This window comes from Ogataea haglerorum (genome assembly GCF_019207285.1).
Source record: "Ogataea haglerorum isolate 81-453-3 chromosome Unknown 81-453-3_NODE_8_length_489951_cov_95.815404, whole genome shotgun sequence".
Classification (NCBI taxonomy): domain Eukaryota; kingdom Fungi; phylum Ascomycota; class Pichiomycetes; order Pichiales; family Pichiaceae; genus Ogataea; species Ogataea haglerorum.
Window position 1 is genome coordinate 380,538 of NW_025065158.1, and position 22,355 is coordinate 402,892.

The 22,355-nt window shown below is 56.4% G+C and overlaps 14 protein-coding genes across 14 annotated transcripts; 6 read left to right on the forward strand and 8 right to left on the reverse strand.

The window, feature by feature from the left end:
* Positions 1–7: 7 nt before the first annotated feature.
* KL911_003237 (uncharacterized protein) lies at positions 8–2,995 on the reverse strand (the record flags this gene model as incomplete). The annotated part of the gene is made up of 1 exon (XM_043198395.1): positions 8–2,995. One exon carries the CDS (start codon positions 2,993–2,995, stop codon positions 8–10), a length of 2,988 nt encoding a protein of 995 aa, XP_043054188.1.
* Positions 2,996–3,168: 173 nt separating this feature from the next.
* On the forward strand, positions 3,169–4,931 carry KL911_003238 (uncharacterized protein; the record flags this gene model as incomplete). The annotated part of the gene is made up of 2 exons (XM_043198396.1): positions 3,169–3,264; positions 3,456–4,931. The coding sequence occupies 2 exons, from the start codon at positions 3,169–3,171 to the stop codon at positions 4,929–4,931; spliced, it is 1,572 nt and encodes a 523-aa protein (XP_043054189.1).
* Positions 4,932–5,010: 79 nt separating this feature from the next.
* KL911_003239 (uncharacterized protein) lies at positions 5,011–6,054 on the reverse strand (the record flags this gene model as incomplete). Its single annotated transcript, XM_043198397.1, has 1 exon — positions 5,011–6,054. The coding sequence occupies one exon, from the start codon at positions 6,052–6,054 to the stop codon at positions 5,011–5,013; it is 1,044 nt and encodes a 347-aa protein (XP_043054190.1).
* Positions 6,055–6,317: 263 nt separating this feature from the next.
* KL911_003240 (uncharacterized protein) lies at positions 6,318–6,716 on the reverse strand (the record flags this gene model as incomplete). The annotated part of the gene is made up of 1 exon (XM_043198399.1): positions 6,318–6,716. One exon carries the CDS (start codon positions 6,714–6,716, stop codon positions 6,318–6,320), a length of 399 nt encoding a protein of 132 aa, XP_043054191.1.
* A 94-nt stretch (positions 6,717–6,810) lies between these two features.
* KL911_003241 (uncharacterized protein) lies at positions 6,811–7,908 on the reverse strand (the record flags this gene model as incomplete). Its single annotated transcript, XM_043198400.1, has 1 exon — positions 6,811–7,908. One exon carries the CDS (start codon positions 7,906–7,908, stop codon positions 6,811–6,813), a length of 1,098 nt encoding a protein of 365 aa, XP_043054192.1.
* Positions 7,909–7,969: 61 nt separating this feature from the next.
* KL911_003242 (uncharacterized protein) lies at positions 7,970–8,953 on the forward strand (the record flags this gene model as incomplete). The annotated part of the gene is made up of 1 exon (XM_043198401.1): positions 7,970–8,953. One exon carries the CDS (start codon positions 7,970–7,972, stop codon positions 8,951–8,953), a length of 984 nt encoding a protein of 327 aa, XP_043054193.1.
* Positions 8,954–9,039: 86 nt separating this feature from the next.
* Positions 9,040–9,591, forward strand: KL911_003243 (uncharacterized protein; the record flags this gene model as incomplete). Its single annotated transcript, XM_043198402.1, has 1 exon — positions 9,040–9,591. One exon carries the CDS (start codon positions 9,040–9,042, stop codon positions 9,589–9,591), a length of 552 nt encoding a protein of 183 aa, XP_043054194.1.
* An 80-nt stretch (positions 9,592–9,671) lies between these two features.
* On the forward strand, positions 9,672–10,586 carry KL911_003244 (uncharacterized protein; the record flags this gene model as incomplete). Its single annotated transcript, XM_043198403.1, has 1 exon — positions 9,672–10,586. The coding sequence occupies one exon, from the start codon at positions 9,672–9,674 to the stop codon at positions 10,584–10,586; it is 915 nt and encodes a 304-aa protein (XP_043054195.1).
* Positions 10,587–10,710: 124 nt separating this feature from the next.
* Positions 10,711–11,112, reverse strand: KL911_003245 (uncharacterized protein; the record flags this gene model as incomplete). The annotated part of the gene is made up of 2 exons (XM_043198404.1): positions 10,711–10,897; positions 10,991–11,112. 2 exons carry the CDS (start codon positions 11,110–11,112, stop codon positions 10,711–10,713), a joined length of 309 nt encoding a protein of 102 aa, XP_043054196.1.
* Positions 11,113–11,194: 82 nt separating this feature from the next.
* KL911_003246 (uncharacterized protein) lies at positions 11,195–12,072 on the forward strand (the record flags this gene model as incomplete). Its single annotated transcript, XM_043198405.1, has 2 exons — positions 11,195–11,932; positions 12,043–12,072. 2 exons carry the CDS (start codon positions 11,195–11,197, stop codon positions 12,070–12,072), a joined length of 768 nt encoding a protein of 255 aa, XP_043054197.1.
* A 50-nt stretch (positions 12,073–12,122) lies between these two features.
* Positions 12,123–16,286, reverse strand: KL911_003247 (uncharacterized protein; the record flags this gene model as incomplete). The annotated part of the gene is made up of 1 exon (XM_043198406.1): positions 12,123–16,286. One exon carries the CDS (start codon positions 16,284–16,286, stop codon positions 12,123–12,125), a length of 4,164 nt encoding a protein of 1,387 aa, XP_043054198.1.
* Positions 16,287–16,413: 127 nt separating this feature from the next.
* Positions 16,414–19,155, forward strand: KL911_003248 (uncharacterized protein; the record flags this gene model as incomplete). The annotated part of the gene is made up of 1 exon (XM_043198407.1): positions 16,414–19,155. The coding sequence occupies one exon, from the start codon at positions 16,414–16,416 to the stop codon at positions 19,153–19,155; it is 2,742 nt and encodes a 913-aa protein (XP_043054199.1).
* A 336-nt stretch (positions 19,156–19,491) lies between these two features.
* Positions 19,492–20,706, reverse strand: KL911_003249 (uncharacterized protein; the record flags this gene model as incomplete). The annotated part of the gene is made up of 1 exon (XM_043198408.1): positions 19,492–20,706. The coding sequence occupies one exon, from the start codon at positions 20,704–20,706 to the stop codon at positions 19,492–19,494; it is 1,215 nt and encodes a 404-aa protein (XP_043054200.1).
* Positions 20,707–20,825: 119 nt separating this feature from the next.
* KL911_003250 (uncharacterized protein) lies at positions 20,826–22,199 on the reverse strand (the record flags this gene model as incomplete). Its single annotated transcript, XM_043198410.1, has 1 exon — positions 20,826–22,199. One exon carries the CDS (start codon positions 22,197–22,199, stop codon positions 20,826–20,828), a length of 1,374 nt encoding a protein of 457 aa, XP_043054201.1.
* Between the last annotated feature and the right edge of the window lie 156 nt (positions 22,200–22,355).

Sequence of the window (22,355 nt, forward strand, 5' to 3'; positions counted from 1 at the left end):
ACTTTACTTAATTGTTAAACACCTGGTCAAGCAGGGCCTCCTCCTCGGCAACGTGCATGGCCTTGGATCCGGCTGCAACAGAGGCCGAAGGGTCTCTTCCTGCGTATCTCAGACCCAGTTTCTCAAGGCCAGCTTCTCTCAACACGGTCTCGATTCTTGGAGTAACATAGGAGTAGGCTCCCATGTTGAATGGCTCCTCCTGACACCACACGAGGTCCTCAAGAGCAGGGTACGACAGCAGAACGTCTCTCAGTTGCGCAAATGGGAATGGATGCAGCTGTTCCAGCTTGATGAAGGCGGTCTCTTTGTCTCCCAGATTCTGTCTTCTCTTGTGCAGAGCAGCGTAGACTTGGCCGCTGCACAAAACAACTCTCTTGATGCCGGGCTTTTCGTTGATGCTCTTTCCAAGTTCAACGTCCTCGATGATCCACTGGAAATGAGAGTCGCCGGTGAACTCGTCAATGCTCGATCTGGCCAGTGGGTGTCTCAGTAGACTCTTGGAGAAAAAGAGAATCAGTGGTTTCCTGAACTGACGGTGCATCTGTCTTCTCAGAATGTGGAACAACGATGCCGGCGTCGATGGATACACGACCTGCATGTTGCAGTCTTGGTGCTGTCTCTCCAGCTTCTCTGGTGTAGGGAAGTAACGAGGGTCCTCGTTACAAAGCTGCAGGTATCTCTCGAGTCTTCCAGAAGAGTGTTCTGGTCCCTGTCCATCGTAACCGTGAGGCAGAGAAAGAACAACGCCCGACCTCTGTTTCCACTTGGACTCACCGGCAGCGATGAACTGATCAACAATGACCTGTGCAGTGTTGGCAAAATCACCGAATTGGGCCTCCCAAACCACAAGAGCGTCTGGCGAAGTCAAGGAGTATCCGTACTCGAATCCCATCACACCGTACTCTGAAAGAGACGAGTTGCTGATCACGAAGTCTCCTTGGTTCTCGTCAAGATGCTTCAGAGGAATGTAGGTCTCTTCGCTCTTTTGGTCGTGCAAAACAGCGTGTCTCTGCGAGAAAGTACCTCTTTCCACATCCTGTCCCGACACACGAACGTGGTATCCTTCCATAGCTAGCGAACCAAAAGCCAGAGCCTCACCAGTGGACCAGTCGATGCCCTGTCCGCTTTCAATGGACTTGAGTCTGTTTCCCAGAATTCTCTTGAGGTTTCTATGCAAGTTGAACTTTTCAGGAACGGTCGAAACAACCTTCCCGATGTGCTTGACCATGTCCTCAGAGATGGCGGTAGGCAAATGAGGCAGAACCTCTGTAGCCAGTTCCTTAGGCGACTTAAACCCTTCCCATGGGGTGGTCAACCACTCTCTTGAGTCTGGCTTGTAATCTTTCGACTTGCCAAAAGATTCCTCCAACGTGTTCCACACCCATTGTTTGTGCTCATTGATGTCTTCTTCCGTGAACGTACCCTCTTTCAAAAGCTTGTCGATATACATGTCCAACACCTGTTTCTTGTGTGCAATTCTCTCGTACATCAGTGGCTGCGTGAAGGAAGGCTGGTCGGTCTCGTTGTGGCCGTGCTTTCTGTATCCAACAACGTCCAAAATGACGTCCGAGTTGAAAGTGGCTCTCCATTCGGCAGCCAGATTGAACATGTAAACCACAGACTCAACGTCGTCGGCATTCACGTGGAAAATTGGCGCATTGATAGACTTGGCAATGTCAGACGGATAAGGAGTAGATCTGGCAAATCTAGGATCTGTGGTGAAACCGATCTGGTTATTCACGATCACGTGAACAGTTCCTCCGGTAGCGTACGCAGGCAGAGCGGTAAAGCCCATGGTCTCGTAAACAACACCCTGGCCAGCGAACGCAGCGTCACCATGCAGCAACACGGCCATGGCCTTCTTGAACTCTCCGACGTCGTTTTTGTAATGCTGAATGGCTCTGGTTCTTCCCAGAACGACTGGGTCCTCGGCCTCCAAGTGGGATGGGTTGGCGACAATGGACAGATTCACAGTTTTTCCAGAGGTAGTAGGTCTGACATAGTTCATACCCAAATGGTACTTCACGTCGCCGGAACCTTCGTCAAACTCCTTGGAACCCGTGAACTCGGAGAATATGGCCTCGGCCGGCTTACGAACAACGTTGGCCAGCATGTTGAGTCTACCTCTGTGAGGCATACCAATAACCACGTCCTCGACTCCAAGGTCCACGGCGGTGTCGATCATGGCCTTCAGGCCCGGCACAACCGACTCGGCACCCTCAAGACCGAATCTCTTGTCGTTAGGGAACTTGGTGGACAGGAAATTCTCAAACTCACACGACCACATCAGTCTATCAAGGATCTGTCGTTTCTGATCTGGAGTGAACTTGAACGGCGTAGGGATCTCTATTCTCTCACGGAGCCAGTCGCACTGCTGCTTCGATGGGATATGCACGTACTCAACACCGTACGACGAGCAGTACAGCTTCTCGCACGTCTTGATCACATCCCGGAGCTTCATGGACGTGACGCCGTCCTTGATGAAGTACGGCAGAATACCCGGACCGAGAGTGATGTCTTTGTCCAGGTCGGCCTCGGTGAAGCCGTAGTACTCGAGAGTCAGCTCTTTTGGTGGCGGAGTGTTTTTGTCGTCGCCGAAGGAGATTCCCAACGGATCGATGTGGGCTCTTTGGTGGCCACGCACCTGGTACGCCCTCACGAGCAGCTGCGCTTTCAGATGCACCAGAATACCCTCGCTGATATTTCCCGAGGTCGAGGGCACAAGATGAGGAATACCTCCCTCAGGCTGGGGAATCAAAGTAGGAGGCGGAACAAAGGCAGCGGAAGCCGGCTTGTTGCCGTTCATGTTGCGAAAGTACGCATCCCACGAGACATGCACGCTCTTGGGATCTTTGCTCCATGCCTCATACATCTCGTCGATATAATTGGCGTTATTGGTCTGTAGAAAGCTGTCAAACCCAGTAGCCAACGTTCTGGCCGGGATCTGCGACCGCAAACGCGAACGAAGACCGTTTCTCGCAACAAATCTAAGCATGTTGAGTTGGAAAAGTTGCAAGGTGTATGAACAAGACTATTTCCGTATTATCCCAGGTAGTCAATGTTTTTATCTATTTTTTTTTTATACCCACAGTGTTCGTTGCCTCCAGCACCGGCCGCTGACGTAAGCGTCCGGGGTTGGAGAGGGCTTTAGAGCTGTGCCATTAACAAATGCCGGGCTGTGATTGGCTGCAGGATTTTGCCTTCGGTTTCCGGGGACGTACTTTCTGCAAGGAATCCGAGTCGGTGTCGAATCTCCGGGATGGGGTCGATCGACCGAGCTGGCTTGTGTCGACGCGACGCGGGCCGATCGACCTTTCTCGGCTTTTTTCATATTTTTCAGCATGACCGGCATCCACCACCGGCAGGTCCTTGCTGGTCTGAGACGAATACACTGTTTCCGCGACCCGGGGCCGTTTTTGGAGAGTCCGCGCGCGCCCCTGAGTCTTTGTCTCGAGCACAAAATCAACCGTGCGCTCGACCAGAACGTCGCTTCCGAGCAGCTCGTCCGCTACTTCAAAGAACATCCGCGAGAATCCATTGGCGCCGCCACCTTGGACCGAGTACTGGAGCGCCTGTCCCCGAAGCTATACCGCGAGTTTTTTGAGCGGCTTCTTGAGTCAGGCCACGTTTTCTCGGCCGGGTCCCAGGCCAAACGGCTGCTGACCCGTCTATGTTCAGGAACCGTTGCCGAGCGAGCGACGTTCCTGCTGAAAACCCGCGAATACCCGCAGAACCCGTTTCTGAGCCAGTACTCGGACGATATGCGCGTGACCACCATCAAGCGGCTCAACGAAAAGGCCTACACGCACGAAGCTCTGCTCTTTCTTCGACTCTACAAGTCCACCCTTACACCAGAGAGTGAGCGATGGCCGCAGTACTACCGGCTGTGGAACGACCTGCTGTTGCGGCACGGGCGCCATCCCGTGCTGAGCGCGTCGACCGTCCACTCGAGCATCGACCTTATTTTGAGGCACTATTTCGTCGTCGAACGGGACCTCGAAAAGGGCCTCAAGATCATGAACCGCTATTTCGAAGCTACCGATACCAAGCTTCCGCCACACAGGATCGACGACATCAACCTTGCGTTTCTCAAGTGCTTAAGCGCCACTCCCGCCGCTACGCCGCAGGTTCTTGTGAGCTACGTCCTCACAATGTATCCTAGGAGCTACCGTGTTCTGGAACAGGTTGGACTGCTGAGCATGATCTACGAAAATCGGTGCGGGCCTATTTTCAGGCGGCCGGAGCTGCTACTGAAGCCTAATATTCGCGATGAGCTTGTGTGCGGTAACAGAATGCCGCCCCTCGTCGTGCTGGCCGTAGTGTATCGCTCGCTGCTATTTTCGACGCGGCCGTCGAAATTGCAGACCAAGGTGCTCTTTGCGCACTATCTGGACTTTATCGAGACGAACCCGCCCTCCTCGACCGCTGTGCTTGACATGTTTCTATCTTACATGGACAGGGTGCACCACAGGCCAGTGTTTGCGGCGCGGCTCCTGGAGTCGTTTCTCGAAAGAGGCGGCTTTTCCAAAGCCGCAAAAATCCACTCCACCGCCGTCAACGCTGTTCTGTCGCGGCTCGCCTCGCGCGACGTCGCGCGCGCTGTCGGGCTGGCCAATCGACTGAGAAACATCATCTGCTTCGACGCCCGCGTGTTTTACAGCTTCGTGTGCAACCTGGACAGAATAGGCGAGACAGACGCGGCCAGAGTGTTCTACAACAAGCTGCTCGAGCACCAGGCGTCGGTCGCGCCCAACCACGCCATCATGAACTTCTCCAAGCTCGGCCATCTGTGCTACAAAAATAAGTGGCCCGTGCCGCAGCTCAGTCGCGAGAGCACCCCAAAACGGCGGTCGCACGAGATCGCAAACACGAAAAAGCTCAGCTACACGGAGATCGTGGACTTTCTCGACGCCATGCGAACCAGCTCCTGAACACCAGACTCTACGCCATGCTAATAATCTCCTGGATACCTTTTTATACACCACCGGTCACATGTATCGTAATAAATAATTAAATGTCCTCGCCAAACGAGTCGAGCGTCACCACCTGGCCGGGCTTGAACGCAGGAAGCCCCAGGAACGGGCACCCGTCGCATCTGAACGCGTCGCCCAGAGCGCACGAGTTGCACCCGCCGGTCTTTCCCTCGATTGTGAAGTCGACCTCTGTCATGTCTGTGTCCGAAAACTTGATTTTCTCGCCCAGCTTGCGTCTGGCCTCGTCCCGCTTGGCCTGTAGTCGTTTTTCGATCTGAATCGCCTCGTCCGTCGCCGAGCGCGCCATCTTGCTCAGAATGCTCTCCTGCACAGACCGCTGTTTGCGCTCCTCTTCCTCCTCTTTCTCTCTCAGGCCGCACGTGCAGTCCTTGCAGGCCTTCCGTCTCTTTTTGCCCGTTGTGGTGCACTGCACGGGCGCCACCAGGTTCTCGCTCAAACCGAGGTCTGCGCTTTTCAGCAGCTCGTTCTCGTCGATGTACGAGTCGCCAATCTCGGTGTCCGACTCCGAGTCCTCGAAGAACACCAGCTTCGTCTCCTTCAGCCTGCTCTGCTCCACGCTGTCGCTGTCGTCCTCGTCAAACTCCGACGAGTCCGTCAGCGTCGGAGGCGACGCGAGTTTCTTGAACAGCGGCAATCTTCTTGTAGGCGACTTGTTGTCACTCCGCGACTTGAGAGGCACGGCAACCGGCACCGGCTTCGTGGACTGCGGCTTCTGCCAGCTCTTGTCGTCGTCCGCAATCACAAAGCCCGCCATGATGGCCTCCAGAGCACAATCTGCCGGAATCAAACCCGTGAACTGGCCCCCGGGAACAAGAGAGTCGTACAACTGGGCAATCAGACCCGACGTGAACTTGTTCTGTTTGGCCTCCTCTGGCGCAAGATAATGAATAAGCTTGTAAGTGTTGGCATCCAGCGTCTGCTGGCCAAGGGCCACGCGGTCTACCACATGCTGGACCAGGTCCGCCTCGGGGTTTGATGCTATCAGGAATCTTTTGGTCTGCTCCACCCGTTCAGGCTCCGTGACGACCGTGGGATGGATAAGAAGTAGTATGGATGGCATCAGTGGAAAAAAAAAGCGGGTTAAACGACGTTTTATCCGCACTTATCTCAACAACCACAAACTAGTTTCCGCCTATCTATCTTAGTAATCCTGAAAATTTTTATTGTTCCACTTTGGCCACATTAATTCGCCCTTGCACAGCCGTAATTTACATCCCTACGAGGCAATCATTTCCTCGGCTCGGAATATTTGAGGCTACATGGAGATTAAGCTACGGCCTCCAACGTTGCAAATCGTTTCCTAATCCGTTTATATACATACCGTCATCCCCGTCTCTCGTTCATCTTGATCTCGCCGCCTCCACAGCATCCGCCGCCGGCCATCTCGCCGCCAAACGGGTTCCTCTTGCCTTTCTTCTTCTTGATATCGTCGTTGTCTCCCAGCTCGGTGTCCTTGTGGATATTCAGGAAATACTTGTTCTCCTCGTCCTCTTCCTTTCGCCCCTGCACGATGTTGCGCCGCAGAAACAGCGACACGTCGTTCAGGTGCTTGATCCGGTCCTCGATGCTCTTGTCTGGCATGTCTGGGTCGACTTCAAGAGCCATCTTCGCCTTTATCTGCGCGCGAGCAGCCTGGAGCATGGGGATATCGCTGTTGAACGCGACCGAAGTAGCACGCAGCGCGCCGCGATATGCGCTGAGAGCCTGTTTTGCGAGAGACATGCTGTATCTGTTTATACCAATCGTAGGATTACAATTAAAAAAAAATTCCAGAAAGAAGTGCACCATGTATTTTGCTTATGTAATCAGAACTGAGCTACGAGAACACCACCAGCTGCTTGCCCTGGTTGGACTTGGCCAGGGCCTTCTGGAAGACCTGGAACACCTCGTCCTCTGAGGCGTCAGCCGAGACCGGGTTCTCGTACATCTTCACGTCCACAAGGTCGCCGTCCTCCATCATTTTCTGCACCGCCTTGATGGTGTCCTCTCTGGAGCCTGGGATGCGCTGGATGTTGGCAGAGATCCAGAATCCCTTGGCGGTGATGTTCTTGAAGATGAACAGCGTGGTTGGAACCGTGACCGGCTTCATGGACATGCCTCCGTAGGTGACGAGGGTGCCGTCCTGACCGAGTTTTCTCACCATGTTGGTGCAGTTGTCACCTCCGACACAGTTAAGAGCCAGCTTGATTGGCTTGCCGTTCGTCCACTCAGCAATGGTCTTGCCAAACTCTCTGGAAGCGTTTTCCTCCTCGGTGATGACCTTGGTAGCCCCCAGGGCGGTGAGCTCGTCGACCAGCTCCTTGAGGTTGTCTCTGTTTCTGACGATGGAGATGGAGTTGAGGCCGAGCTTCTTTCCGATCTGGATCGCCGAGCGGCCGACCTGCGAGTTTCCTCCGTTCTGTATGAACCAGTCACCGGGCTTGAGGTCCTCGTACAGCGTCAGCATCTGGTATGCGCTGGACGGGTTAACGGCAATGGTGGCGGCCTGGTTCGCCGAGATGGTCTTTTCCATCTTCATGAGCGCAGACTCCTCTGACAAGACGTGGGATCTCCACGTGCCGAAGTTCACGTTGTTGGGAATGACCCAGTCGCCCTCTTTGAGGCCTGAGACCTGGTTTCCCACGGCCAGCACCTTGAACAGACCTTCGTTTCCTCCCACGGCCACGGGCTCAGACTGGCCGTACTGCGCCTTGAGCTCCGGTCTCGACGGATAGACGCCCTGGATCTGGTTAATGTCGGATGGGTTGATAGGACAAGCAATGGTTTGCAACAGCACCTCCTTGCCCTTTGGCGAGGAAGGCAGCTCGTGAGACACACATCTGAGCACTTGATCAGGCTGGCCGTACTGCGAGTAGAGCATGACCTTGGCCCTGATGGAATTGGCAACGGCAGAGGTGCTAAATGATCTTGACATTGATTGGAAAGCAACTGGGAAAGCAACTGGCACTCTAAACATTTCCGTTATAAAAGCAACTATGGAGAGGGGCAATGAGAGAAAACTGCGCGAGGCCAGTCGCGTCGATCAGGAAAAATATAATTATTTTTGTTCCCCAAGCTCTGTTGCAATGTTCTTGTCTAATTCGCTCACCCCGCCCTGGAGCGGACAACAGCGAAGCAGGCCGCTTCGCGTGTCAAGGACCGTCTCGGAGTCTGTGCTGGGAACAGACACGGGCTCGGGCTCCGACTGGGAAACGTCCACTGAGGACGCAGACAACGCCGAGTACGGGCCGTCTGCCATCCCCAAACGGGTCTTCTCCTCGTCCTCAGAAGTGTCGAGCCGTCGCAACTCACTCAACACCGGCCTCAAGCGGCCCAGCGTGCCAGAACTGCTAAGTCTCGAGTCGCACTCTGTGCCTCCTTCGCCCAATGCCATGCCCGCACAAGACTCGCACAGTCCCAAACTGCACCCGGACGACCAGCTAGACCTGGCCGGTGCGCCGTCACCCAACCTGGTTTTTAAAAAGATCGTCTCAAAGAAGAAGATGGTGCCCAAGGCGAAATCGTTCAAACGGGTGATAATCGACCTGGAAAACGAGTTCTCGCCGCTCGACACAGAAATCCAGCACGAGTCGATGGTCACGTCGGCGCTCAAGGACAAATCGCGTGTTTTGTCGTCCCGAATAGCCACGGCCTTGCTGGCGAGACCCTTTTCGCTCAACCAGGACAACCTGAAAAAATTCGAGATCATCAACAGAGCCAACGAGCTGTGGAACCAGCGACCCGTGCCGCGCTCCCGCTCGAACTCGGCAGCCTCCACGGCGTCCGATATGACACCGCAGCCGGCTGCCCCGGCTCCACGCGTGAAACGGCTCCCTGACGAAGGGCCCCCGACCAGCTCGTTGAAACGCCGCGTCGTGTCCATCGCACACTCGCCCCCGTCGCCGTTCTTCCCGCCCAGCCGCAAGAGCTCCAAACTCGTCCGCGCCGCCCCAGCAGACCCCGGAGTCCATCACGCTTGACAAGGTGTGAGGTGTGCCACCCCCTGAACAGATAACATGTCCGCAATCTGCGCCAACAACTTGACACAAAAAATTATACCCAGATGATGTTTGTCCGGCACTTTAGTACGGCCGTCCGCAGATGCGCCAAGGTCGACTCGTCGGCGAAGAGCACGCGCGCAATCGCGAACTCGATCGTCCACAACATGAACTCCAACACGCTCCCAAACAAAAACCTCGCCGCAAGCAACTCGGCCATCGACGCGGCCCGCTATTTTGACGGGCTCCAGGCACAGAACTTCTTTGAGCACGCAGAATACAAGCAGCTGCCGGATGACTCGCAGTTTATCGAGAAACACTACGACGAGCTCAGATACTACAGAGACAAGCTGGGCAAGTCGTTTGGCGAGTTTGGCAGTGTCAGCGAACTGTTCCGCGCGCTGAGCAAGTTCAAGCCGCAGTTCGGGTCCCGGAACACGCGCGCGCTGCCGGACACAGAGGTGTTGCAGGACATGGACCAGCTGGCTGTAGTCAAGTTTGACCGCTTTATCAACGACCTGGCCATCACGCTGCGGCTCAATGGCGGCCATCTGTTCACGCTGGACCTGCTGCTGCACAACAAGGAGCTGTTTGACAGCTTTGAGCAGGAGAAGAAATGACTTTATGTAGCGTTAAGGGACCGCGATTTACGATGGCAGACAAACCCGATAAATCGATTAAAATTAATATTTTTCTCCACATGTCTCTTTATACCTGGAGTCTTGATCGCAAAACCTTGGGCCTTGGGTGGCTGCCGTTCCACTCGACGATGGTCCACTGGAGATTCTCGGACGCGGTGTACGCGGTGCTGGTGATTCTGCTGGACGGGCTGATTTTCGAGCGAATTGAGCCGTACCAGAGACAGTTCACCGTGAACGACCTTACAATCAGCCATCCGTTTGCGCCTGTCGAGCGCGTGAGCGGTAAGATGCTGCTTTGGATTGTCACCGTTTCTCCGCCCGTGATTATCGCTTTTTGCGTTCTGTTGCTCACCCCTAAACAGCACAAGTTCTATGTTCTCTACGTCAGCATACTAGGACAGTTCGTTGCCCTGGGAACGTGCGTGTTTGTCACAGACGTGTTCAAGAACTGGATTGGCAGGTGCCGGCCCGATTTCCTCGACAGATGCCAGCCAGACCCGACAGCGATCAAAGATACCCTCTACTACGCAAAGGAGATCTGCACCACCAAGTACAAGCAAAGGCTCCTGGACGGTTTCCGCACCACCCCGTCGGGCCACTCCAGCATGAGCTTTGCAGCATTGGGCTACACGTCTCTCTGGCTCCTGGGCCAGCTGCAGGCTACGAGAACCGAAGTGGGGGCATGGCGGTCTGTCGTGGCCATGCTGCCCGCGTTGTATGCTTTCTACGTGGCCATGTCGCGCACACAGGACTACCGCCACCATTTTGTGGATGTGCTGCTCGGCTCGGTGCTCGGTTCGCTGCTGGCCTGGTGGTCCTACAGAAGAGTCTTCCCGGCCGTAACCAGTCCCAAAAGCCACCTGCCGCACGCCCTGACAGATTCCGAGCACACCTACTCCAGACTCGGCAATGAGACTTACCCGCTCACGTCGCACCCCGATGACGCCAACTCTGAGATCCGCTCCGCTGTGTAAAGTAGAATATACGATTCCAGCTACCACCGGCCGGGTAACTCTCTTGGCGTAGGGCCTGCGCCAACAGACAAAAAGTGGATCTGAAAATCTCTTGTCTAACTATGGGCTCACCCAAGAACTCCACCTACTGTCTGATCTCAGACGGCGATCTGCACTTCCTGCCGTACCAGGGCGTTTCGCGCACGGGGGGTCTGCCGTACCAGTCCTTTCTGGCCAGCAAGACCATGTCCTCGCTCGCGGCCAGTGCCACGGCCTCCCAGCCCGGCTCAGGCTCCGATATGGAGTCGCGGAGCGCTTCTGGGTCGTCGTCACTGTGCGACGGGGTTCAGGGCGCCTCCAGTCTTCAGACTTCCGCTCTTTTAAGCCGCTACGCTACCCACGCGTTGTATCTCCCCAACATCTACATCGAGCCGTCCAACACAGGTAACCACGAGGAGACCAAGAAAATGCTGTGCACGATCTTCCCGCATTGGAACGACGAGTCGCAAATCAGCGTGAAACAGTTCACAGGAGGCATAACCAACATGCTGCTGGAGTGCACGATGCACCACCCAAACACAGAATCACATGAAAAAGTTCTGGTGAGAACTTATGGCCGCGGAACGGGCATGATTATCGACCGCGATAGAGAGTTTGTTTCGCACCTCGTGATCAACTCGGTCAACTTGGCGCCGCCCATCCACGCGCGCTTCGGCAACGGGCTGGTGTACGGCTTTATAGAGGGCCGTTCTCTGGAATTCACAGAGCTCGCCGACGAACGTCTGTACCCGTTGATAGCCGCGAAACTGGGGCAGTGGCACCAGCAGGTCCAGGTGGACGCGATCGAGGAGTGTTTGGCTAAGCTGCGCCGGGAGTTCCGGGGCTCCAAGCCCGAATCGAGCGCTTCTGATCTGTGGTCTGTGCTCTCGAACTGGATCCAGCTTCTACCCGAGATCGAGGGCATTACCAGCAGCTGTGCGCAGAACATCGACATCCGCGAGGTTCAGGATCCGCAGGCGTCGCTTGTGGACGTTCTGAAGGCCGAACTGGCCTGGCTGCGCGTCCAGCTGCACTCGAAGTCGCCGTTGGTGGCCAGTCACTGTGACCTGCTAAGCGGGAACGTGATCATTTCCGAAGATCTGTCGCAGAAGCTCAAGACTGGCCTCTCAGCGTCCGACATGGAGTACTACAAGCAGTACAACCCGATATCGTTTATAGATTACGAGTACATGGTGAAGGCACCGCGGGCCTTTGACATCTCGAATCATTTCATGGAATGGCAGGGATTCAAGTGCGAGCGACACAGAATCCCCAAAGCAGAGAAGTCCAACCTTTTACTGAGACGATGGTGTGCAGCGTACTTGGGAGTGCGCGATGCAGATATTGACAAGAATGCTATTGATGATCTTATTTCAGAAATATCGCTACATTACGGACTCCCTGGATTTTACTGGGGCATATGGTCTGGCATCCAGAGCGGCATTTCGCTGATCGACTTCGACTATAGTCGATATGCTGGAGAGAGGATCCAGGAGTACTGGGACTGGAAACGCAGTTTCAAGACGCAAACTCCTGAATCACATTTCTAACCACCATGGTTTTGTGCATCATCCTGGATTGCGTGCCAATCCGCACCGTCTTGCCGGAAGACTTCTGTGGCGACTCTGTCTGCGAGGGGTCGAACTCGTGGAATATGTCGCGGTAGACGTTGCTGGCGCCGCGTGGTAGCTGGTACACCCAGTTGTGGCTCGAAAGGAGACTCATGAACCCTTCGAATTGGGGAATTGTCTTCATCAGCTTCTCGCTGCCCAAAATTATGAGCTTGGATTTCGCACGCGTCATGGCCACGTTCACGCGGCGCCACTCGCGCAGCAGCTCTCCAGCGACGTTTTTTTCGTTCGACCGCACCAGCGAAATAATTATACAGTCCTTGTCTCTGCCCTGGAACTGATCTGCCGTGAGCACTTCGATGTCCGGGTGGTTTCTGAGTCCGCGATAGAAGTACCGCAGCTGCGCGCGGTAGAATGACATAACGCCGATGGACGAGGCAGAGACTCCGCACGAAACCAAACATTTGATGATCTGCAGAATCAGGTCTGCCTCGACAGGGTTTTCTATTTTCTCGCCGTTGGCCACCTCCTGCGCGGGCACGCCGTCGTGGTTGAGGAACAGGACGCGGTTCTTCGGGTCGAACACGTGGTCCATCCATCTGAACTGTTCGGGAACCTGAACACACTGCTCTTGCAACCGTTCAGGGAGCGGGACCCGGAGCGTCTGGTAGGCGACTTGGGGCGTGCCGCATTTCAGCCGGCCGTCGTAGATCAGGCAGTTCGACAGCATCATCACGTCGGCGCTCATGCGGTACTGGTGCGTCAGTTCCACGACGCTCTGCGGATACTTCTCGCTCAGAATCCGGAACAGCGACTTGTCCATGCCGCCTGCGCGGGCCTCCGCGCTCCTCACGAGCGGCGGCAGCTGGTAGTGGTCGCCGACCAGCACAAACTTGTCGGCGAACCGCAGCGGACCGAGACACACGGGCATCGACACCTGCGAGGCCTCATCGATGATGCAGTAGTCGAAATGCTGTCTGTGGATGAATGCGGTGTCCTGGATGCCGAGACACGTGGTGGCGACGATGTTGGTTTCGAGGAACGCGTGGCGGAAGTCCTCGGCGGACTCCATTGTATAAATTGTGTCTGTAGAATACAGCGAGTACTTGCGCACTTTTTCCGTGATTTTTTTCGGTGCACCAACTCTCAGGATTTTGGGGTTGTCGACGATGTCGATCACTTTTTCGAGGATGTTGTCGACGGCGGAGTGCGTGTAGGACGCAATCAGCACAGTCCGGCCGTTTTCCACCAGACACTTGATTAAGCTGGCCGTGACGGTGGTTTTTCCCGTCCCCGGCATGCCCAGGATCAGACAGTAGTCCTGTGCGCGCAGCACGCGGTCGAATGCCCTGAGCTGGTCTGTGTTGAACCGGGACTTGTCGAAGTGGCCTTGTAGCAGCGGAGTCTCCGCAAACTGGGGCGGCTCAAGATCCACCACGAGCCGTCGTGTCTTTTCGTCTCCGTCGGGGAGAAACAGGTTCAGCAGGTTGAACCGCGCAAGAGCCAGGCCGTGGAACATTTCGTCCTTGTCGAGGCGGTAGGTTTTCTTTTTCGCGTCCACGCTGGCCGCGCTGCTTCCGCTGAGCACGCTCTCAAACACCTGGTTGCGCGCTGCGTCGAAATTGCTCATTTTGACGGTCGAGTTCTCAAAGCGACGGTCGGTGCTCACCACCACCACGTTCGACCGCAGCGTCTCAACAAACCCAAACGCAAGCCCGAACTGGCCGCTCTCGTCAGAAACGATGATCCGGTCGTGTTTCGCCAGCTGCGTGTTGCTCATCGGCTGGTGTAGCGTGTCGTCGCGCTCAAACGTGTACAGAAACCGCTTGGCGCGGCCGTTCGCGGTGTCCGTCTCCTGGCACTGCGTGAGATGCAATCCGCCAACGGCCTTGCCCCCCTTGAGCTCTCGTTCTGCTGCCGAGTAGCACCACAGATCCTTCTTGAAGCTGTTGACAAAGCCCTCCTCCTTGGACAGCAGGCCGTTCCAGTGGTTGAAAAAATCAGCGTAGTGCGGCCTGTTCAAGTGTCCCGTCAGGCTCTCGTACAATCCGTCGTCGAGCCCGCTGTCCTCGGCCGTGCCGTGCTCCGCGAGCTTGTTGTACGTCATGCACTCGTTCAGCGCAAAACAGCGCTCGCAGCTGGGCTGGTTCTTGATCGGCGGCAGCTCGCTGGCCCCGTAGCTCAAGTACTGCGAGATGTGGTTGCGGATGTTGACCAGCATGCGCAGGTCGCTTGCATTGATCGCCTCGTAGTAGCTCTGGCGCATCTTGGTGTACACGAGCGCGAGCGAGCGCGCCTCGACGTCGTAACGCTGGTTCACCAGCAGCGTGTACAGCGTGGCCTGGGCGCGGTTGGCAATGTAGTCCTTGCCGGTCTTGATTTCCATCGGCACCACCACCTTGCTGCCGTCGCGCAGCGACGCCTCGATCACGACGTCGATCAGTCCGCGCAGCCCGTACATCGGCGACCAGATATTCTCCTCGATGTCCAGGACCTTGGACGCCTGGAACGGCGCAGTGCCTGCAAATTGCGGGTTGCGCGTGTACGTGGCCACCCACTCCTTTATGTAGTCGACGTGCTCCAGAACGGTGGCTTTCAGCTCGTGGCGGCTCGCGCCGAGGCTATAGAGGGCGACCTGGTTGGCATCGAGCAGCTCTTCGAGATACTCGTCGAAAAATGCGTCCGAGACGTTGTTTTCCTTCAGACACGCCTGGAACAGCTGGTGGACGATATTGCCAAGCACCAGCGGCACAGCGTGCTCGCCCGTGCCCTGGATTTTGCTGCTCAGCACCGCGCGCCGCTTGCAGTCGACCGCGGTCGCCGCCATCGTTGCCGAAACCAAGATGTCAGGGCCCCAGATCAGCAGGTTGCTGCTCTTGTCGACGAGCTGCGCGTTCGCGCTGTCGACCACCACGTGCACGATGTCGCCCTCGCGGTACTCCAGCTCCGTCCACAGGTCGCGCACAACGATATTCCGCGTCTCGTCGTCCTCGCGGACGCACTTGAGAACCAGCTGCGGCCCGCCTTTGTACTTGGAGCGGACGACTTTGGCTATTTGGTAGCGGTGGCAGTTGCGTTTCTGGATTTGCGAGCGCACGGTGTTTTCCACCGTCTCGTGGACGGCGGCGGCTTCGTTTTCGAGTTTCATGTCCTTGAACCGCGGCACCGACGCTGTGCAGGGTGCCGCGAAGATCTCGTCGCCGTTGTCGCTGAACTCGTCGGACAGGCCGTCGGACAGCTCAGCCGGCGTCGACGCCGACAGAACGGGCTCTGCAGACGCGCTCTTCTCGCGCTGCGTCCGCCGCAGCGTTGCGAGCCGGTCCAGCTCGGCCATGTCGACGTCGCTCAGATCGTCCGCATCGTCCGCATCGTCCAGCCCGTCCAGTATATCTCCCGCCTCCTCGCGGATCGTCTTCCCGATCAGCGTCAGCAGCTGCGAAACGCTCTGCGTCGGCGTCTCCGCAGGCGACCCAAAAGCACCGCCGTTCAGCAGCCGTTTCGACGCCTTCAGCTTGTTGATGCTCTTCTGCATGCTCTCGCTCAAAGTCTGCTTGGTGGCAATAATCGGCGTCTCCCCGACCGCGGCAAAGCTCCGGCGTACCAGCGAGTGCGGGTCAGACACAGAGCGCGAGAAACTGGGCGTCCGCTGCACGTCTGCAGAGTTGTCGTACCTGTCCAGCAGACTCTTGAGGCTCGGGTCCAGCAGCTGCACGCCGTTCAGCGACTCGTCGATCGGCGACGACAGAACGTCGCCCTGGTCGAGGCTGTCGCAGCCCGACGTGGTGGCAGAGTTGTCCTTGTTCTTCTTGATGCTCGGGGTCAGCGCCCAGAAGATGTTGTCGTCGCTGCTCGGGTGGTGCAGCTCGCTGTTGGCCCGCGACGCGTTCTTGTCCGGAGTCTTGACGCTCAATTGGGACTCCTGCGTTGACAGAGCGCGAGGATTGGGATCCTTTGGCTGCAAAGGAACGGCCTCAGACGCCGGCTTCGACGAACGGCCGGGCTTGCCGCGCGCCCGCGGCTCGGCAAACCCGAGCTTGCTCGGAACGCAGCGGTTCTCGCGGTCGCAGTCGGCCTTTATCCGCTTTGTGCGTCTCTGTGGCGAGCCAGACATTGGATCAAAAATGATACACAGCACGCGTATTTTTCGCACGAAAAATAGAAAAAGATCACGTGCCGCGGGTCAGATGCCTCCCGCCCGCCGATCCTGAGATATTTGTTTTTACGCAAGCTTCTCCAGTATGTCTGTGCCGTATACTGTGATTGCCAAATACCCGTACACCCCGTCGGCCGAGAACGCCTCTGACGACCTCGCGTTCAGTGCCGGCCAGCTCATAACCGTCACCGAGGAGGTCGACGCCGATTGGCTCTTTGGCACCAGCAAGACAGGTGGCGAGCTCGTGTCGGGGTACTTCCCCAGGAATTTCGTGGAGAAGCAGGCCGAGGACGAGCCGGAGGAGGTGGCGACGGCGGAAGGTGCGCCAGATGCTCCTGGGGAGACGCAATCCCCGGAGGAGCCTCAGCTGGAGTCGCCCGTCGCGCAGCCTCCAGTGCCGGACCCAGCGTCGCGGTTGGTGTCCGATCCCGTGTCCCAGTCTGTTTCTCCAACCCATGCCGATCCGTTCTCAGCAGAGCCCCAGTCGACCATCGAGTACGGCACGTCCGACTTCAAGCACAAGCTGCAGAGCTTCAACGTCGGCTCTGCTCCTCCGATGCACGGCCAGGCCGTTGCCGATACCAATTTTGTGAAGAAGACGTTTATTGCCGCCAGTCCGCACTCCACGTACGTTCCCCCCGTGGAGAGACGGGAGAGCAGGAGCGACGAGCGGCGTGTTTCGTCGGGCTCGTCTGCCGTGCCCCATGCACCGCCGCCAGCGCAGCAGGCGGCCGACGAGCATTCAAACGCAGAGAAGGACGTTCCGCGCATGACACTGAAGGAGCGGCTGCGGCTACTGGAGGACAGACAGAGAGAGGAACAGGCTGCTGCCGAGGCGTTGATGAAGCGGCGGGAAGAGAAGAAGAAGAAGAAGGAGATGAGAGAGGAGCCTGCTGAGGAGAACGAGGAGAACGAGGAGACAGAGGAGGAGCAGCACGAAGAGGAGACAGAGCAGGACAGAGAGGCAGAAGAGGACGAGGACGAGGAAGAGGAGGAGGACGAGGAGGAAGCTAAACGGCGCCAGCTTCGCGAGAGAATGGCCAAGCTCTCTGGCGGAATGGGAATGATTGGAATGATGGGGTTCGGTGCCCCTATGCCTGCCAAAGAGAAGAAAGTCAAGGAGTCCAAGAGGACCGACGACGCGGCTGCCACTCCTGTTCCGGGCCCGGTCCCTGTTGTGCCTACTAAGCCGGACCCGCAAGAGGCTGCCCCAGAAAGCGCGGGCGAAGAGTCACAGGAGTCCAGCGACCACGAGTCTGTCGACCTCACCAAACAGCCAGACGTCGGCGACGAGGAGGACTTGCCAGCCGAGCTCGAGGAACCGAAACCGCTTGCGTCCGCGGCCGTCCCAGCGCGGCAGTCGCCGCCGCCAATTCCTACCTCGCCAGCCGTGCCCCAGCCGCCCACGGTCACGGCGCTGCCGGCCTCGTTCTACGCTGCAGACCGTGCACCGCCGCCACCACCGCCACCTCCGCCACAAGATCAGGCGTCGGAGTCTGACGACGAGAACAAGTCCGTCTCGGCGGCGTCTCCAACGCTTTCCGTCTCGTCGCCTGTGGCTCCTGTTCCGCCGGTGCCGGTGCCTGTTCCAACGTCGCCGCCAGCCCCGGCCGTTGCACAGGCGCCTAGAGCTCCAACCTCGACTGCTCCCCCTGTTCCGCCAGTGCCAGCTGTGCCTCCTGTTCCACCACCGATGTCGGACTCCAGTGAAGAGGTTGTGACCGGGTACGAGGCCGACGATGACACGGACATTGCACAGGCCGACAAGCCGGTTAACTCGCCAATGAGACCGGCGCCCGTCGTTGCTCCTCCTCCGCCTGTCACCAAGGCTCCGACCGCGCCTCTGCCGCCCAAAACCTCCCCTGCTGTTCCTGCCGCGCGTCCGCCACCGCCAATTCCTACGTCGCCACTCGCACAGACCGCTCCTCGCGCATTCCCCTCGTCGTCCGTCCAGTCAAAAGAGCGCAGACTGTCTGGCAGCAAGACAGCCACGTCTCATATACCGCCACCGCCGCCGCCTGTCGCTGCCCCGGTGCAAACAGACAACACCGGGTCGACCATGCATTCCGGCTTCCGCTCGAGTATGGAGATCAGCGACTACGGCTCGTCGTCCAAGTGGTGGCTGACTAAGAGTCTTCCGGCAGAACTGTCTGCCAGAGACGTCTATTACGAAGTGGACAGTCACGAACTAAAAAAGAGAAACGGCAAGACGGTCGTCTACCTGGACTACTACGTCGTCAACCAGGACTATTCGACAAAAATATGGGAGCTGTCGTACGACGCTGCCAATCCAGACAAGTTGGCGACCTTTGTCGAGACGGTGAGAGAGAAACCGGCAGCAAACTCCACGTACCTGCTTGAAGCGTCACGAAAGTACGGCGCTGTGGCGTTCCAGCTCTCGTCGTCGGTCGTCGGTACTTCCAAGGTCCAGGAAGATCTGGTCTCGTGGGTGTTTAAACAGCTGCCCCACGACGTGATGCCTCCCGTCGGATCCAAAACGTTTGGTGCAACCATCTACAGAAACACAAACAACGTCGAGATCAACCAGCTCGACGAGATCCGTCCCGGAGACGTGCTTGTTATATTGAAAGGACGGTTCGAGGGTCACTCCTCGGGACCGTTCCACAAGAGCAAGACCGCCGAGCTGGGCTTCAATGGCAAGCCATACGCGGCCTTCGTGGCCGGCTTCGACCCGTCGAAGGGCAAGATCAAGGTGATTGAGCAGTCCGCCAGGGGGGTGCAGTCGGCCTCGTACAAGTTGGGAGACTTCAAGTCTGGCAAGATCAGAATCTTCAGGATCGTGGGCAGAAATTATTTTGGATGGTAAAATAAAAAAATGATTATGATTTTTAGCAGCGTTGTAGCACTCAGTCGACCGGGACTTGCAAGATCGGTAAGCACGATACGTCTGACGTTTTTCGGGAAAAGCAATTGCGGACTTTGCGATGAGGCCAAGAGCGCTCTCAAGCTGGCCCTGGATAGCAAGGAAGTCGCCCCGATATCTTCACGCATTCAACTGAATGATATAGACATCACCGCGAAAGGAAACGAGCAATGGTTCGACTGTTATAGATATGACATTCCCGTTTTGCACATCACCCGCGAGGGCTACAAGACGGTCAAGTTCATGCACCGATTCAACCCAGAGGAGATCAAGGAGGAACTAGTGGAGGAGATGTGACGTTTTTGGTCTGCCGCGCTTCCTTTTGCGGAGGACTTTCGGCTTTTCCGGCATGTCCTTGGTATCCAGCTTTGCTGTTTCCATCCCTAGAGATGCCAGCTGCTCGGCTTGGGACGCCACGGTCTGCTTCAATGTCTCGATTTCCTCTAACTTGTCGTTGTGTCGCTTCTCAAAGTCTGCATGCTCCGCATTTAGTCGGTTATAATCCTCCATCAGTGACTGATACTCCACCTCTCGCTTGGCCTGCCTGAAATCGAGCAGAGCCTGGTCTCCGGAGAGTTGCTGCGCTTCCTGGACAGAATTTAGCGTCCTCTCAATATCCTCGAGCTTTGCAGGGATTTTCTCTGACTTCTCTGCCAATCGACGCATCTGCTCAGACATCTTCCGTGAGACGGCTATCAGACCCTGCTCGAACTTGGCTCCAATTGTATATATTTGGTGAACTTCTTGCTCCAGCTTATCTGTCGCAACAACTGCACTTGCCCTATTTCCCATTACTTTCATCAGGTTGGCATTTCTTGCGCGCTCTTCCTCCAGCCTTGAAAGAGCGTCGTCAAGCCTCATTCGCAAAGAAGTCATCTCTATCTCCTGTTTCGTCACCATACACTGTGTGTCCATATGTCTAGTTTTGAGCCATTCAAACCTCCTCATGTGCAGCTGTAGCTGTTCCCTGGTGTCCTGGGCGGTCCTCTTGAGCTCTCTGGACTCCTTCAGCACCTCGAAAGTGGTTCTGCTCAAGTCCGTACATTTCTTTTTTCCCTGCAGCAGCTCTTTCCGCGAGACAACGAGGTCTGACTCCAACGACTTCAGCCTCTCCTTAAAGGAGGCAGCCAGCCGCTTGTGTACTGCCAGTCTTCCGTTTGCCTCCGCTAGTTTGGCCTCCGTCTGTCTGAGCTCGGAGTCGTTTTTCTCCGTAGCCGTGTTCAGATGCGATATTGTGGACAGTAGGTAATCGATGGGAGGCTGTGTTTCGGAGCATTTTCTTCTTTTATGTGGCTTAGATGGCATTTCTGGAGCAAATCTTGTCTTCGGAGGAGCACGGTCAAGAAAAACATTCTTCTCTCCCTCTTCTACAATCCCTGAGTCGTTGCAGAGCGTTGTCTCCGACACATCGCCAACGTCTTTTTCCGACTTATCCAGCTTGAACGTGGACAGTTTCGACCGAAACAGCAACGAGTCCTGCGGAAAGCTGGCCATGGCAGATGAAAGACAACCCAAAAATTAATCCCCAAAATGTGCCCATCGAAAAAATACAGGTTATTACTCCAAAATTTACGGTAGCTGCGAAAATCAAGCGTTATTGTATAGATCGGTAATCAAATGTTGGCAGTAGAGCCAGCCATGTTCATCCACCCAGACACAGTGTCTGCGTCGAGAGAGTCGCTGAAGTCGACGTTGTCGTCAAGAACAACAATGTGAACCTCTCCGTCGTAGAAAATGGCAGCAGCCTTCATGGTCGAGTCGGTAGGTCTCTGGAAGTAGTCCTGCGATCCTCCGCCGCCATAGGCAGAGCCGTTGTCGCCCTGGCCGTCGTGGAGATGGGAGATCAGCTTGTCAGAGCCCGAAGAAAGAATCTCAAACAGGTCCAGCTCTCCGCAGCCAGTAGACCAGCAAGAGCAGTCTGCGCTGCCGTACTGCAGGGTCCTTGGGATCTTGGCGTTGAGCAGCCAGATGGCTGGCATGTCGTAGTTCGTGGTGGCAGAGTCGGTGGCGGTAGGCATCTGGAACTCAAACACAAACATTTTGGTAGCACCGGCGAAGCCGTGGTAGGCCGGGATGCCGGATCTGTAGTAGCCACAGTCGCCAGCAGAAGTGTCGTCGCAGTCCACGCCAGACATGATGAGGAACTCAACGTTCGAGTCGACGGTGACGTCACCAAGAGCAACGCTGGAAGAGGAGGCAGACACACCGTCCGCAGCGCAGTAGGAGATCGAGTTACCGAAGCAGTAGGAGAAAGTGCCCGAACCAGAGCCACCCTTGTGGTTGAGGAAGGTGACATTGTCGTTGGAGCCTGGAGTGAAGTAGGAAGATCTGCTCCATCCGGATCCGGAGGACGAGGAGGAGGAGGAAGAGGTGGAAGTGGCCGCAGAGGAAGCGGAAGAGGACGAGCTCGAGGAGCTGCCCTGGGAGGTGCTTTCAGAAGCGGCCTCGTCGTCCCCGTCGGGAGTAGACACGGCTTCTGCTGCAGAGGAGGCAGTGCTGGCGCTGCTGACGACACTGGTCTCGGCAGCGGAGGCACTGGTGGTGCCGGTAATCGTGTTGCCGTTCTGGTCGACGTACACGGTCGCGGTGACAGAAACGTAGTCAACGGCTCTTCTGTGGCGGTGGTGGACGTGGACAGTGGTCTGGCACTCCTCGTCGTCCTCGTCTCTCTTCACTTTCGAAGAGGACGAGGATGGGTAGTAGACACCAAACTGCAGCAGCTTCAGAGGACCTCTGAAGTGCACAGAAAGTTCCTCGTCCAAAGGAGACATGGCGCCAGAAAACGACTTGGTTTCAGAAGAGCACTGACACGAGGACTCGTCGATGTTGGTGACGTCAGAGTAGGAGCCCGAGTAGCCGATGCCCTGGTAGACGACGGCATTCGTCTCGGAACAGTAGTAGTTGCCGTCCACGTAAGAGCACCCGGCACGCGCAGTAGCGCAGATAGCTGAAAACACGGTAAGGAGCGTAGCTCTGTTGAATATCATGGTCTGGTGATATTAAAGGAATGAATACCAGACAAGGTCCACAGTGGAAACAGATTTTGGTCGACTCTCACGGAAAGCGCAGTTTATTTTAACAAGTGCAAAGCACTCGTCCAAGCTTCAGACTTGTTTCTTAGAAGGGATGGCCAAGCACGGGTC